The 16,032-nt window shown below is 41.0% G+C and overlaps 2 protein-coding genes across 2 annotated transcripts; one reads left to right on the forward strand and one right to left on the reverse strand.

The window, feature by feature from the left end:
• The first annotated feature begins 355 nt into the window (after window positions 1-355).
• Window positions 356-6,716, forward strand: bach1b (BTB and CNC homology 1, basic leucine zipper transcription factor 1 b). Its single transcript, XM_082548015.1, has 5 exons — window positions 356-1,025; window positions 1,163-1,412; window positions 1,952-3,427; window positions 4,386-4,592; window positions 4,695-6,716. The coding sequence occupies exons 2-5, from the start codon at window positions 1,179-1,181 to the stop codon at window positions 4,923-4,925; spliced, it is 2,148 nt and encodes a 715-aa protein (XP_082404141.1). The 5' UTR covers window positions 356-1,025; window positions 1,163-1,178; the 3' UTR covers window positions 4,926-6,716.
• A 2,854-nt stretch (window positions 6,717-9,570) lies between these two features.
• On the reverse strand, window positions 9,571-15,624 carry rab38b (RAB38b, member of RAS oncogene family). Its single transcript, XM_082548016.1, has 3 exons — window positions 15,144-15,624; window positions 13,334-13,611; window positions 9,571-11,945 (listed from the first exon to the last, which is right to left on the reverse strand). Exons 1-3 carry the CDS (start codon window positions 15,370-15,372, stop codon window positions 11,796-11,798), a joined length of 657 nt encoding a protein of 218 aa, XP_082404142.1. The 5' UTR covers window positions 15,373-15,624; the 3' UTR covers window positions 9,571-11,795.
• Window positions 15,625-16,032: the final 408 nt, after the last annotated feature.

A 16,032-nucleotide genomic window follows, 5' to 3' on the forward strand; every position in this document is an offset into this window, starting at 1 on the left:
TCACAATAAGGGTGCAGAGTATTTTACACCAAACATAAAGCCTACCATAAACTAGTAAAAAGTAGATTTAAAGTCATTCATAAAAACACCCAACAGGAGTGGAGTGTAAAACACAAGGCGTGTGGTGATGCTTAAAGTAGAGCCATGTAACTTCAATGATGAAAATAAAATGCAATGCAATAGGCACAGCTGTGACAACTGTTCAGTTCCTGTACCCCTGCCAGCAAAGGTTTTCTGTGCCTCTCTCTGGTACAGACGCATTTGCACTGAGCTCACACAAACACTTGGTGCTTTTAAAAACTGCAGCTATGAAGCAACACGGACCTGCTGGGAAACAATAACCGTCAGATTAGTCCCTCCTCCCCTTTTTTTCACCAAGAGGTGTTTGTCTTTACGCTTTATTTTTTCTACAACAACCGCGTCTCATAATTCACTGTGTATGCAAATGGTTGAGTAACTCCAGGTAACCTTCAAGCCAAAGATACACACGGAAAACAATATCCTGTTTAAACACGAGCTTCGCTTCCCAGCCTGCCCCTTAATCTGTGAATTGTCCGCTCAAGGTACGTGTATAAAAGGATTTTCTGAGGAAACAAAGCTGTTGGTTTACCAAACAGATCTGAGGGTGGGATTTGGTAAGGACGGGAAAACTGCTTGCTCATCCTTTATCAGCAAGAGTGCATGAGTCAGCGCCGCTCTGATACACCCAGGGTTGTTACAACACACATAGGCAAGCACACAGACGCACACTCCCTCTATGCCTCTCCCCCTCCTCCTCTCTCTCTCTCTCTCTCTCTCTCTTTCTCTCTCTCTCTCTCTCTCTCACACACACACACACACACACACAGGCCATATGACCGAGTCAAGCTTAGATTTTCGTTTGTATCTGACTCGCGATAAGGATTTATGGGAAACATAGTCCGGTTAGACAGCATTCCATGTAGAAAAAACATGTGTGTTAAGCTTGCTGGGACTTAGTTACACACCCTAACCAGCGCGGAAATCTACTCCAGAGTAAGACTAAGGTAGGCATGCTTTCGTTCCTTTGTTTGTGGTTGTGTTGTATTTTATGAAGTAACATTAAAAGTATATCATGTTGTTGTGACAGAAGGGAACTGGTGAACTCTGACGGAGAGACTCTGTGTGTTTGCTGTACAAACAGATATCTATCGGTGGCCATGTCTGCCCCACGGTCGTCTGTGTTTACATTCGAGTCCACCGCTCATTCCTCCCATGTGCTGAGCTCCCTGGACGAACAGCGGCGGCGGGACGTGCTGTGCGATGTCACGGTAGTGGTGGAGGGCCAGAGTTTCAGAGCCCACCGCTCGGTGCTCGCTTCCTGTAGCGAGTACTTCGCGCAGAGGATCTCCTCATTCACACAACATGGGGCGGTCGTCACTCTTCCCCAAGAGGTGAGAAATCACGTCGTGACGCCACAGAGGTCGAAATTATTACACATGCACAAGCTCACGATAACAAAATGTTTTCTGAAAGTGAAGTGAGAAAGGCGCTTGTGAGGCTCGTTTCCTCACAGGTAGTCGCAGAGTTGGGAATTTATTTGTTGTTGTTGTTTTTTTAAATAATAAATGAGACCGACTGTTGTTTTAAAACGCACGGAAGCGCCAACATATAATCTCTGGCGTCAGTGGACAAATCCATATAGGAAAGATCAGGTCAAACCGGTTAGTGGCTAAATTTTGGTTAAAAAGTCAGACTTAGAGTACTTTTTTTATTCAAGTAAAACCTGCTTTCATAGACAGTCAGAGACTGTCATCATATTAACAGTTAATCCTTTTTATTTCCCGAAACTTCTTTAGTTGGCATAAATCAATCTATTTTCACATGTGGACATACAGTACTTTTCCCTTCATCGTCTACTCTTACAGGAAGTACAGAATTAGGCAGAACATGCTCTTTTTAAAAGAAAATATGTATTTGACCTCTTTTACAGGTGACAGTCACTGGCTTTGAACCCTTGTTGAAGTTTGCCTACACGTCCAAACTACTCTTTGGAAAAGAGGACGTCCTAGAAATCCGAAACTCGGTGGTCATTCTTGGCTTCAAAGACCTAGATGAGGGATGCTTTGAGTTTCTGCTCCCTAAGTTCCTCTCCACCACCACCAAAGGTCCTCCTCCATTCAAGAGAAAGACCTGTTGTAAAGAGAAGAGCAAGCGGCCGCCTTCAGAGGAAAACAGCAACACAGACTCTGACAGCGTATTGTTGGATGAAAAAGAAGTACAACCAGTTGCTGAGTCATCATGCCAGCGGGAAGTGGTTCAGGACTGTAACAAATCAGTGAACAACAAAGTGGGAAGTCAGAAGAGCACAGACACAAGTGCACTAGTAGCTGAGGGAACAAATGACAGTTTTATGCAGTGTCCAAAGTATCGCAAGTTCCAGCTAGCTTGCGGGAAGGACGCTTCTGTCACAGAGAAGAGCCTGGTCAAAACAACAGGGGTCAGGAATGACTGTGTCATCTCTGACTTGCCGTGTTCCAGCAGTGCAAACAGTAAGAATGAAACTAAGACTGAAATCTCTGGAAATTCAGTCTTAAGTGGCTACAGACAGAATAAAGGAGGGACTGATGAGCCATGGAAAATTCAAATAAATGATGGGAAGACAGAGAACTGCTTGGGCCGAGCGACAGCTCTTATGGTTAAGAAGAACACAAATGAAGGAGGGGGCAAATGGAGCGAGAAAGTACGAGAGAATGATATTGAAATGGACGACGGGCTAGAGGGTGCAAGTGCAATCGCCTCCTTGGAAATATCCAGTGTCCAGTCAGACTCCTCAGAGTCAAGCGCAGTGCTGACTGAGAGGTCATCAGGGTTAATGCTGCACCATGGCCCTCAAAGGGCCTTGAATGAGGGTCCTGTAATCTGTAGACCACTGAGGCAGGAAAGGTTTTGTATGGACATTGAAGAAGTAATAAGCCCTATTGTACGATGGCCAATCTCCAGTCAAAACAAGGCAGAGGATAAGATAGAGGGAGAGGGGAAGAGGGTAGATAATGGCTTTCAAGAAGCAAGAAAAGAAGGAAGCAAAAATGGAAGAGTAGCCTTGCCTGTAAATAATATCACTGCGGAGAAGGAAATGGCTGAGAGCCTGGCACGGCAGCTGGGATCTGATATAGACCACTGTCAGCTCAACTTTCATGACCCCAAGGGCGGATGTCCCACCAATATAGGGGCCCAATGCCCACAGAGCACATCTTTAGAGTGGCCGAAGCATAACACCCCCAAAACAAGCTGTCCCCTTTTCCAGGATCTGGACCAAAGGAAATATTCATGGAAAGGAGAAGGGCTGTCTGAGTGTGAGGGGGCATCTCAGTCAGGTGTGTCCTCCTTTAACTCGGGGGAGGACGGCGACTCGGAGACAGAAACGGAAGGAGACAGCGAGTCCTCCGCAATAGAGAGGGCCAGGCAGGTGAGAAGTTAAAATGAATCTCTTCTCCTCTGTCCGGCCCTGCTTAGCCACGACACCTTCTTCTGTAGTTCACGTTGTTCAGAAACTGCAGTGCCTTGAGAAGCATCACCACCTTGCCTGTGGGTGACTTCACTGTGCTTGTTATAGATACCAGTTTTTGGCACATTTTATCATATTCAAATTTGCTTTCAGGCAACAGAAAGGAGAGTTGCCGTGGAGGCTGGTTAAAAATTCACCCAGCTGCGTGTGCGTTGGGACCGTGTATATGCGTCCAACCAGCTGGTTCAGAGTCCAGTTTAGCTTACATTCACAGCTCAGCCTGTTGTGTTAGTAATAAGTGTGAGTCAAACAACAAGTCTGAAGAAGCTCTCAAGTCCAAGCTGACCACTCGGATTGGACAAATAAGGCAGTGAGTGTGCAGACGAAGCTAAGGTCATTTCAGAGGAAAAGCTTTTATTTATAGTAGATAAAACAGTACATGGCTGATACTGTTCCAATATTTCCTGTCCCAGTTTAGCAGCAGCAGGTTTTTAGAGTTAACAATTAACACCTTGGTAAAAATGTAACTCCTTGTTCACTTTTTTTACCCGTTTACACCACTTACAGGAAGTCCCACAAGGGACTTTGAATAAAAACAAAGTAAATGAATTAAATTAAATTCGATAAATTAAAATATGCATAGCCATAAGAAATACACACTGGCCGTAATCATTTCATACCAATAGAGAAACAGTTGTGTTTTTTCTGTGCCATCCTGTTTTTTTGTGGGTGTTATCTAACTTCCAGCTTTCTTTGTTTATTTATCAAAGCCTCTTGTAAGACAAACAGAGACAGTCCTGTGTTGTGATGTTGCGTAAAGATTTAAAAGTATGTCATTAAGGAACACTCTTTGTCTCATTTTAGAAACGATGTCATGTAACATTTTCTTCTTCTTTTTTTTCCTGCTGGGTTTCTTCAGGTGCAGCTGCCATTCTCTGTAGACTGGATAGTGGAGCTGAGCCGAAACGACTTCCAGCAGCTGCTAAAGCAACATGCCTTCACGCGTGAACAGCTGGACTTTGTCCATGATATGAGACGACGCAGCAAAAACCGCCTCGCAGCTCAGCGATGCCGCAAGAGAAAACTGGACTGCATATATAATCTGCAGTGTGAAATCAACAAGCTGGTAAGTATGTTTCGTTTTGTTTTTTTTTAATCAGTAAATTTATCCAAAAGATGCTCTCGGTCGTGCTAATCGGATTGTGTGTTTTGTGTATGTGTATCACAGAAGACGGAGAGGGAGAAACTGATGCTGGAGAAGAGCCAGTTGAGCCAGCTAAAGTTGAAAACGTGTCACAGTGTTTCTGCTTTATGCCAGAGGGTCTGCAGTGAAGCAAATCTACAGCCAGAGCAGCTGCAGGTGTTAGCCAAGTACACCTCCCCAGACTGCCCTCTGTCCTCTTTCTGTCCTCACACAGACACTCTTCTCTCACAGCATGGGTTGCCACTCCAGCCATAGGTGTCCTCTGTGGGTGTTGAACAGTATATGACAAATGAGGAAGCTCCATGAAGTTCCAGCAGGGACACAGTCACTGGACAACATTGACTTTAGATACAGAACAAGCACACTGATGTGGCGATACAGGGTGTCAGAGGACTGCGGCTCCTGAGGTTTTTTATTTCAAACTGATTTTGAAGCCTTACTGTAACCCTTCTCATACATTATCTGAGGGCCTTTACTGTGTATTGTGGCCTGTGTGCAAGCTCCAGTATGAAGCAATGGCTTTGCCAAGTACGATTTTAATTGTAATCGAAAAATTAATTTGCAAATAGAGGACCACAATCAACTGCATTTTTTATTAACTACCCTTTGATTTCCAAATGTATATCGAGTGGGCGGGAATGTGTTCCTTGTGTTTAAAATCATTTCGATTGTCCACCGGTTAGAAGTCCTTCGATGGCTGTAGCAGATGGGTTTTTTTAACACTGTAAATAGCTTACTATAGTTGAATGTCTGGGGAAGCAAAGCAACACAGTCAGGGAGACATTTATAGTTTTAACTGTAACCGAATGGGGACATACATTTATAACATGCCTCACTGCCTGACTACCTCAGGATGACGTGTACATACTTTACAACACAGGTCTCAGGTGTGAACAAGACTATTTGGCCAAAATTACCTCTTGCCGAGGGTGTTGGTTCAGCCCTCTTACTCAGAGTTAAACACACATCAGCATTTTGCACCAAAACCACGCAACTCAACTAACAAAACAAAAAGGACTTGACATAGTGTGGCATGTTTACTTTTTGTCTGGCTCTCAGTTTTCTGGCTGTCATTGTGGTTTTATATCATCCGCATTCCACAATGACACAGCTCTTTTAAACTGCAAACGCCTCTCACAGTTTTACTGTAACTCAGTGAAACACACCTCAGGAATTTTAGCTGAGTCTTTAGCTCCACTGCGTGAACAAAGCACGCCCGTCTGAGGTAAGGGTGGAATTAAAATGATTGAACCAGCCTCCATGTTTGTCTAACCTTTCACTAAATGGAAATATTGTAAGTTATCCACAGCCGATAAAGTTATCTTTATCGTTTGTATCTAAATTATTGGAAAAGATCAATAAGCACGCAATAAATAACGCAGTGATAGATTCAGATGTACAAACTGTTTTATGGTTGTCTTTTAGACTTTATTCTAGCAACTGCACTTTTTTTCCCTCTATTCAGCATTCCGTTTATTAATCTGCTTTCTGTAGTGTTTAGCATTTGTTGCTTTGCAGCTACTCTTCTGGTTTTTCTGTTCACTATTTGCTGTTATTATATGTTTGCATTTATGAAATTGTTGTCACTCATAATAATCACCTGAACGTAGCTGGACTTGAACTGATTAGTGTAAAATGTGATTTGAACAATAGTGTAAATCAGATATGCTGAGTAACCACACTGTGTTTTCGATGACAGTAAGCTTTGAGGGACGATGACAAAACAATCCTTTGCTTTCTCTTTCAAGCTGACTGCACACTGCACAAGAAATGCGTGATAACTTAGGTGCGTATTGCCCTCTAGTGGCAGTATGTGTGTTTATGCAATCATTCCACTAAGTACAGACGAGTAGTTTGTACTACATTGAGCTCTTCTATTGATTGTGTGTGTTTTTTAAGCCATGTTCCAAAAGTACCGTTTCTTTCTATGAACTTTTGCAAGTGCATTCCCGATTTTTCTTATTTTTAGACCATATGTAAAAACAAACCAAAAAAACCCCAATATTAAACTGAATAAAGAAGCATAAAGTTTCCCAAACAGTAAAATATGTTTCTTTGTCCTTCACTTTTAATCCCGGAAAACATCAGTAACGTTAATGAGATGTAATATTTCTTAGCATGTATGACAGTTAGCTGAGCTTACGGGGTCTTCAGAGGACTCGTCTTTCAAATTGGACAGACATATTAATGATTTATTACTACACTACATTGTTAATATTAGTCCCTTTAAATTTGTAGACAATCTCTACCACTTTGTCTCACCTCTGTGCTTTTTAATCTCCTGCCTGATCTTCCTTTGTTTTCGCCTCTTTCATCACTGCCCCTTTCCCCCCTTTTTTCTCTGTCAGGAGGCTGATTTAATTAGCAGCGTCTTTATGTCATCTCTTAGTTTTCTTTTATGTGAGCAAAAACAGCACGATAACACTACACCAAGGTTTTTTAATTGCAGCAATAACAGTCATTCTCACAGCTTACTCAGGGTGAAAGAATGTATGAAAATGGGTGCAAAAGGTCAAGTGGGTTAATTTGGCCAAATTGATTGGGTGGGAACCGACAAACGATAAGTTCCAAGAGCTTAAAGATGAGGAAATCACCTTAAAGCAGGTGGTCCTAAGCCTGGGAAAGATTTCACGAAATGTGATTAAGTTCAAAATCCAGTCATTCTCGAGTGGCTGCACTTTTCTTTCTTTCTTTCTCTTTGTCTGCAGAAATTGGACAGCTTGGAAATGCACTGAATGAGTCATATTTGTTTACGACCCCAGTTTATTGCAAGTAAAGTTTAGGATTTGTATAAAAATACAAATGTAATTCATATGAACTGTTTCACTTCTCGGTCACTAACTGGTATCTGAGTCTTGAAGTAAAAGCAGCTGCAATGTGCCTAACGTTACAAGAGGTGGCTCCACATGAACAATTCTTGGCAGTGACCACAGGGAGAAAGGCACTGTCAGATCATCAGACCAAGTCATTTTTATGATCTCCATACTCGTAACTGATTTATCAAACTTGTCACATGAGATTAATTAAGGTAGCTGATTGTGTGCTAATAAAGTACAGAGTGATCTGTTTTAATCAGTGTGAAATGTTTAAATGTTTTTTTTAAAGCAGTTGTGATGACAACTTCAGCGTGTCTGTTGGTTTACCTGCACTGACTCCTTGGTAACCTTTTGTTGCTGTAACATTTAAGTGTCTCTTCGATCTTCTCTTACTACCACCTTCTCTCTCTTCCTGTCTCACAGAGAATATATGGGCATTTTCTGTAGGTGGATCTTTGGCAGAGCCCGAGAGCCACACAGTGTGCCTTAATGTGCTCATGATTCCAAATTCCAGAAATCAAGAGTTAAATCTACCCCATCTCTCATCACACAGTGAGTTTAAACTTTAAGAATAAACAGAGAATGAAATAAAAATGGCCATTTGTTTTATTTTGTATGCCATATTTTGTGACTAATAACCTCAAACAGCTTTTCAGTGATTCATTTACAGATTGGTGACAAATTAAAGGAAAAAACAAACCCTGACCTGTTTACAGTCGAGGGCTGTTTTGCTATTTGCGGATATTTTTCTGGTTTGATTTGGGATCTTAAGCATCCTAAGTGACAGAAATGCCATGCTGTGTTTCTATCCTGCCCCCTGACAGCACAAGACAGCACAAGAAGGGTCAAATGAATGGTATAAATATGAAAATTATGATTTAGATGTTACAGCCTTCCAGAGTTAGACAATCCTCTTCACCATCACTGTCAGAACATCAATTGGAGAACATAAGATTTTTCAGGACACCTGCACAGAGTAGTTTCATAAATAAAGAATTGTGTTGCTGGAGGTTTCATAGAGAAAAAAATACAAACCATTTTCATGTGTTTTGGACTTCCCCACAACTCCAGCAACACTGGTCTCAGCTAAAGATAGCTATAGGAAGAATATTTAAGATAACAGTCCCCTTTTCTTTTGAGATCTTATATTTACGTTTAAGAGCAGATACACTGGATGAGTTCGAAAACAAATATCTGTACAAAATTTAATTGACTCCGACAAGAAAATGGTGAAAAACTGGATTATTGTAGTTCACGACATTTACATGATTGAGAAGCTGACATTTATTTTAAGACAGGAAAAGGAAAGGAAAGGAAAAGGAGTAATGTTTAAGTCTTGGGATCCTGGATTGACGATGTATTATCATTTAGAGCAGATACTTCCGCTCTCTACTTGCTAACCTCCTCAAAGTTATGTTAATATTACCTTATTTACTTACTTTCTTCATTGATGTTGGGTTTACATGTGTTATCAAAGAAAATTATAATGTGAAAGCTGTTGTGGTGTGAATAGCATGTACACCCCTGATTCCAAATAAAAATTTAAATAACAACAACAACAAAAGATCAAATGGGTGTTTATCCTTTGGAAAAATACATTTCCATCCCTAGATTGCTGCTCCGCAGATTTATAGACAAAAGACAACTGAACCTCTTCTGGCTGGAAGCACATGGTAGCCCAGTGACTTTCTTTATCTTATTTTGTCCTTTGTCACTTTTCTGGAAATCCTGTTTCGTCAAAATACAACTTGATGGTTTTCAGATGACTGAGCTCTAAAATGCTTTGATGCTTTCTTGGTAAGGATGCCTTAACATGCCACAAGCAGATGACCTAATCTTCTAAACCCTCGGGCAGAGATTAATCAACAATCATGTGGCTTCCTTATGAGAATCTTAGAGTCCTGATTCAGCCTTACACACACACACACACACACACACACACACACACACACACACACACACACACACACACACACACTGTATAAGTTTTATTAAACTAATAAAAGTTAGACACTGATTTTCTGTTCACTGTCTTACAGTGGTCCATGAGTGATCAGAAAATAAATGTTTGTTCCAGGTTAAAGTGGATGAATAAAATCATTGTTTTATGAAGTTTTATGAAAGTGTTAGAAAAACAGATAACATGGTTTATATGTGTTAACTGATTTCACAGCTTTAAAATAAATACACAAGTACAATCTGCACACAGCATAACAACTAAAGAAGGGATGTTAAGTCTTTCTTTGCTTCTCAAACACACCATACAATGACTTCTCACAGCACATTTTCCTGTGCCTGTAAAGTGTAACGCTGCCATTCTGATATCATATGAGAGATGCATGATATTTAGACGCTCTCATGATGAGCTAAAAAATGTGACATTTTTCTGTGGAGAGGCCCTTGTTTAAATCCACCCTTATGCAAGCTGTAAATAACCAATAAAAACTCACACTACCACATGACACTGCCATATAAACCTCAGTCAGCTATGAAAGCAACCTCTCATAGTACATTTGCAGAAATGCCAACAAACCAAACAATTAATTTAATCCAGATTAGTGGGCTGATCCAGATCAGGATATGAGAGCTAACTTAAATTTATGTCTTAATTCACAGAAGAAGAAGAAGAAGAAAAAGAATGGCATGAATTGAGAGGCTAATACTAGCAAGTAGTACACAGGAGCAGGCTCAATGCAAGGCAACTGGACAATCAGGTTAAGTACTAAATCTCACAGTATGTAGAAGATGCTGTATACAGTATCTGCATAATGTACCTAATGTATAAAATGTAAATCAAAGAATAGAAGCAAGCAAAAGGAAAAAGAAAAAAAAAAGCAGAAAACATACAAAAGAAAAACTTCAAATAGCTAAGCGAGTAAAAAACACAGTGAAACAATAAAAAGAAGAGGAGAACAGGAACAAGGATGCAGAGATTACAGAAACCTGCCTATATGGGTATGAGCGTTGATGTGTGCCTGCAAAGAGAGAGAAATAGCTTCACAAAGATGTTGGAGGATACTCCAAAAAGACTCCAGTTACCATGGATACAAGGGGTTAGGTTCTGATGAAGAAAAATTACATACACAGACACTTAATAATCACTTCTGATAAAAGTGTGACTCAGGAGGTAGCGTGGGCCAAACTAACACTGTGAAGTTTTGGTAATCGGAAACTGATGGTTTGGTCCACGGCTCCAGCTGAAATGAACTGAACTGTCCTTGCGAGTAAGATGCTATGTGAGTGTAGCTTGTAGTGTAAGGCACTGTGAGAGATCAATAACAAAGCAGTCCATTTACCATTTAGATGTTATAAGCCTAAAACCCAGTGTTTAGCAGTATGACAACCACTCCCCTACTATTGACAAAGACATATGTCTGGGAAATCTTTGACCACATAAACTTGAATTGCTCCAGCACGTCTGTTCCATGGCCATAAAAGTCTGTTTACACCAAGCAGGCTCCAGGATGTTTGTGTGCCTAAAATATTTCACTCCACTTCTTTGCAGCTTCTTGCCACAACCAAACTGTTATTACAGATATAACCAACAAATTAAAGTTCGTTAGTTGTGTGACAGATTTGAAGCAGTTTATCTTGATACATTACCCAATGTTAAATACTCAAAGTTAATTATATAAACAACCTATTTGATTTTTTTATTTATTTTTTAAAAAGTGAAAATTTCACATCATTAGAAAATAGCAAAAAAAATAAATAAATAAATGGGATCCTCTGAAAGAGGTCAGTACTGTTTTCTTTGGCTAGTGCAGAATAAAATTAAAGATGTGTATTTGCATTGAGTCCTTTGGGTGTGTTGCATCAAGCGTATCGGGAGAACTTTCATACCATTCATGAGGTGAAGATGTTGCCAGTGTTTTTCCAAAGCGAGCTGTTGTTGTAAGAGTAAAAATTTAATTAGGTTAAAAAAAAAAAATAGGCAGAGATGACCAGAGATTTGTGTCTATGCTCTCTGGCTCAACACACCACATCGTGATGAAAAGCACAGACAGCAGTGTTATTTCATTATTCCGGCAGAAACTTCACACTCGCAGCATGGCACGTTACAACAAAAAGTGTTAAATAAATGAGCAACTTCAAGTGACTTCAGTCTGCAAGCTTTGGTTTGCTCCTCAAAAGCGCAACAAACTAAAATGTTCAACTCTAGTTTGGACCAAAGAGCCTAAACTGTTCCAATCGTTTCATAGTACACACCACCACTGCTCCCCTTTCCTTGTAAGATTCAGATGGCTTTGCCTCTTAGTCCTGCTGTGCATCCATTCTTTTTCAGTTCTCACACTGATCTGTCCTTTCATTATTTCAAGCAGCCAGAGCAGCTCATCTGCCTGTTGGACTTGAGCTGCGGAGAGATTGTGTCGGGTACCACAGTTTTCAGGATGTCGTTTTCTGTGGCCATGATGTGCTTGACTAGGAAGTTTGCAGCTTCACTGATGTTGAGATTGTCCTATATGAGAGAGAAGAACTCATTAAAACAACGTCCCAGTTTTGTTAACCTTGTGTCAGAACACTAACAGAGCATTAGAAGCATTTACATGATCCCACCTTTAAAAATGTGACCGATCGGACTGCTTTTACCGTCACAGAAACACCATCATGTATGTACGTCTTTAAATAAATGCAGTAAACGTTCTTCTGGCTGCTCCACATAAGGAGTGGGTACATCTGTTTGTATAGTCTACCTCTGACACTTCTGGGCAAATCTGCACCTTATAAACTTTGACCTTTCAGAATGTCGAGTCTTGATGCCACAAGCAGCTCCAACACGTCAGTGTCAACAGCAGATGTGTAAGTGCATGCGATATTAGCAGAATTCTATGCAGCAGCATAAAAGTAAAACAATTTTACGGCGTTCTTCTGGAAATGTCGACAAACACACCGAGTACTGAGCGTGAACATTTTATTTAAACCTAGTAATTTAAATGGTCAAGATCGCAGAACACCAAATGCATGTATATCATAACTACAGCAAATTATATGGTGCCTAAAACACAAATTATCCAGCACATTAAGCAGGTAGAAAATGTATATGTCATCAAACTGAGGTTTTATAATGCCCACTCAAGAACAGAACTGAAAACAGTGGGGTTTTGATTGGAAGCAGAACTCCCCGTAGGATGTGGGAGTTTTTGAACACCAGACAGTTAACAATAACTTATGGAATTTCTTCTAACCCTGCACTGTAAATGTATCTCATGAGCATATAAAAGCCCAGTTAGCTCTATGGAGATGATCATTTCTGACTAAAGTGACCAGAGTGTGACTCAGAGATGGCTGGGATTCTTTCAATCCTAAACAGTGCTTATATTTTGAGAAGTATCCCTAGATGCACTCTTGCTCGGGGTTGTATGTTTCTTTAATGGTTGCTCTGGGAAGCAACTGATTACCTTAGCTTGGCTTCTCTTCTGACACTTAGGAACAAAGCTAAAAGAAAAATAAATCTCTGTTTCAGTCAGATAAGACTATTTTAAAATGACTGATTGATTAAAGGAGCACAATATAGTCAGCATTTGGCATCTAGGCTCTTGGCTCATTATTCCCTGCTAATATATTATATGTAAAATTAGGGAGAGATGAGTCAATATCCCCCAGGGCTTACAGTTGGGTGCTATGGTGCTGGTGGAGAAGGATGCAGGGAAGCTGTGGCTACATGTTGGTGGGAGAGATGGGAACTATAACAGCTTAAAAAGACTTCCAATAGGAAGGGTGTGTCTGTTATATGATGTTAGGAAAATGAGGTATGTTCTGTGTTTGTTTAAGAATCTGTTTCATTCCATACTTCGGAAATGACTAGCAAACTGTAGCAAACGTATTATAACTGTACTTTGGTCGCACCTTGGCAGAAGTCTCAAACCAACCGACAAAGCCGTGGTCCTTGCAAAACTGGTCCATTTTAATGCCATTGTTGGTCAGCTCCCTGCCCTGGTCACACTTGTTGGCCAGCAGCACGGTGGCGATGCTCTTTCCATTAGCCAGCATTAATTTAGAATCCAGATCTTCTTTCCACTTAACGACAGCCTCAAAGGTTGTTGGCCGTGTCACGTCGAACACTATGAAGGCCCCCATGGCTTCACGGTAGTACACTCGTGTCATGTTCCCAAAACGCTCCTGACCTGTGATTCACAAACACAGACAAACACGGAGATTCATTCATTCGTAAGACAGCGTTGTTGTTGCCAGCATCAGATCCAATGACAGATTTTCATTGTTCTTCCTGCATGTTTGCAGCAAAACAACTAATACAGCTGACTGCAGTCAGCAGTGCCTGCATTCCCATGAAACAGCACATTCCTGTAGTCTTACCATCATGTTGCACATAAACATATGGCCAATGTGACTGCTTGATTTGCTTAATTTAGACATGCAATTTGCAAGTAGGTTAAAACAGCATTTATCCCTGTACGCATGTGAAAAGTCTATATGGAAGATGTATGCACGTGGATGTACGTGGGTTCATCTGAGCTTGTGCAAGAAATGAAAATTAGAGGAGCAGGTTAGCTGTTAACAACACATTCCCTCAGAGATGCGTGATGCGGTCTAATTTGACTTGTTGGTCCGGAACAGAGCGCGTAGGTGTGTGCATCCTGCTTGCTGTGCAGGAAATGTCCTCTCAGCAGAAAAGTTAATACTAATGGATGGATGAGAGGCCACTTCTGGCTTTAATAAAAGCTCTCTGAGAAAGACAAAGTGTTGCCATTTACCATCATAAGTAAGGGGAAATTGATAGCTTCCTCCTTTCGTGCAAGGCTGTATATAAATAATTGCCATTGTGTAAGAAGTCACAGACAGACGTGTCACATTTGTCACTTGACAAACTGTCATTCAGTAAGCCTAGGGTGCGCTTTAAAGTTTTGCATGACTTCCAATCAAAGCATATGAAATGTATTCCCCGCATGATGAAAAGAGGATTAATGTTTCACTCCTCAGTGCCTATCTGCCCATCTGGATTAATTCAACCAGGTAGACAAACTAAATCAGATGTGACTTACTATATTTACTTGACCCTGACATAAGCATTTAATTTAATGAAGAAAAATTAAACCCATAAGGCATGTACCTCTGTGTGTGTCTCACTTTGCTCGTTGTGACTGAGTAAGGTGGTTTTGTTTTTTATTAGGGCTACAAAACACTCCTGTAACTCCTTTAAATCTCCCTCACATGGCTCTAATCACATGATGCAACATCATACCTTAAATGAATGACTGAACAACAGTGTGCTGGTCTTGTCTAAGCAGTGTGTGTGTGTCAGAGAGAGAGAGAGAGAGAGAACGTGGGTTGTGTCAGATACCAGCTCTCCACAGTGACAGTGCATCTCTATGTTGTGAACGTTTCATAAATATAGAAGAGTCATGCCTCGTTGTCACTTAGAAGATAAGTGTTATCTACCCAAAGGATCTTTTTTTCGGGAACTAAGCAGCACTGCTACAAATTTTCTAACTTTTTCTTCCTCCACTAGTTCTTTTACATTTCATATTTTAAAATACCAAAAGGAGGAAAAATGGTGTAAACGGCGTATAATACAGATCCCTTACACCCGCCATAAACTTTTGTGGAGGAAAAGCAAGTTGCCAATTTATTTGGCCTGCTGTCACACCTACAGACAGATACAACACGTAACACACACTCAGCTTCTTCACTGCCCTACCTGCAATGTCCCACAGCTGGAGCCGCACCGTCTCTGAATCCCAGTTTAACACTTTCAGGGCGAAGTCAACTCCGATCGTAGCCCGGTAATTAGTGGAGTAGGTGTGGTGGACGTAGCGCCTGATGATGGAAGTCTTCCCGACCCCCAGGTCTCCGATGACCAGCACCTTATACAGGTGCTCTTTCCGTAGACTCTGCATACCATTGGAGTGTGAAGGATAGTTGGTCATCCCACCTGTCAGAGCTCAGCAGCGGTAGCAGTTTTCAGTAACTCTGACCTGGCTCGAGTGCGTTCCCCTGGTCTCCTGCGCGTCTTTCTCCGCCCTCCCTGTGGCGGGAGTGTGTGATTGCTGTGGGGCTGTGTTTGGGAACTTGTGACCTCGCCTCGCCACTCTGAGGAGACGTCAGTGAAGTAACAAGACTTTGCGAGTGTCTGTACTGCCCCTTTATACAACGGGTTAACCGTTTACGTGCTGGCATCACAAGTTCGTCTGACCGTTAAATATTAACGAAACTATAAGCACTAACAAGAGCAATACCCGAATCTTGCTCTTAAAGAAAACAAAAATTACACAACAGACACTGGTACCGTTTTGTATTGCGGTAGGGTAACTGAGGATAACTTTTAATTGAGAACATCACGGTGTTCTAAACATGGACCAGCCAAGGAGCAGAGGTGGATAAGTGAGTCTGTATCAAAAATACTCTTAGTGATTAGTTTTAGCCAGTTAACAGAAACGGATTTATTCTGTAACTTCAAATTTGAACCACATTTGAATTGGATATTCATCTGTTTGGGTAGTTGCTATCTGTTCTCTGGGGGAATAAAACAAACAAAAACAAGTGCTGGCATATACGTACTTAGGTTGGTTGCAGAAGTATACAATGGA

The sequence above is a fragment of the Aulonocara stuartgranti genome (assembly GCF_965226115.1).
Source record: "Aulonocara stuartgranti genome assembly, chromosome: 10".
Classification (NCBI taxonomy): Eukaryota; Metazoa; Chordata; class Actinopteri; order Cichliformes; family Cichlidae; genus Aulonocara; species Aulonocara stuartgranti.

Excerpts from the sequence above, each read along its gene's own strand:
- rab38b (XM_082548016.1), bottom strand. The coding sequence starts at position 15,372 with ATGACCAACTATCCTTCACACTCCAATGGTATGCAGAGTCTACGGAAA. Across the intron at positions 13,612-15,143 it reads CCAGCTGTGGGACATTGCAG|GTCAGGAGCGTTTTGGGAAC; the intron begins GTAGGGCAGTGA and ends TGTGAATCACAG. Across the intron at positions 11,946-13,333 it reads GGTTTGAGACTTCTGCCAAG|GACAATCTCAACATCAGTGA; the intron begins GTGCGACCAAAG and ends TCTCTCATATAG.
- bach1b (XM_082548015.1), top strand. The coding sequence starts at position 1,179 with ATGTCTGCCCCACGGTCGTCTGTGTTTACATTCGAGTCCACCGCTCAT. Across the intron at positions 1,413-1,951 it reads TCGTCACTCTTCCCCAAGAG|GTGACAGTCACTGGCTTTGA; the intron begins GTGAGAAATCAC and ends CCTCTTTTACAG. Across the intron at positions 3,428-4,385 it reads CAATAGAGAGGGCCAGGCAG|GTGCAGCTGCCATTCTCTGT; the intron begins GTGAGAAGTTAA and ends GGGTTTCTTCAG.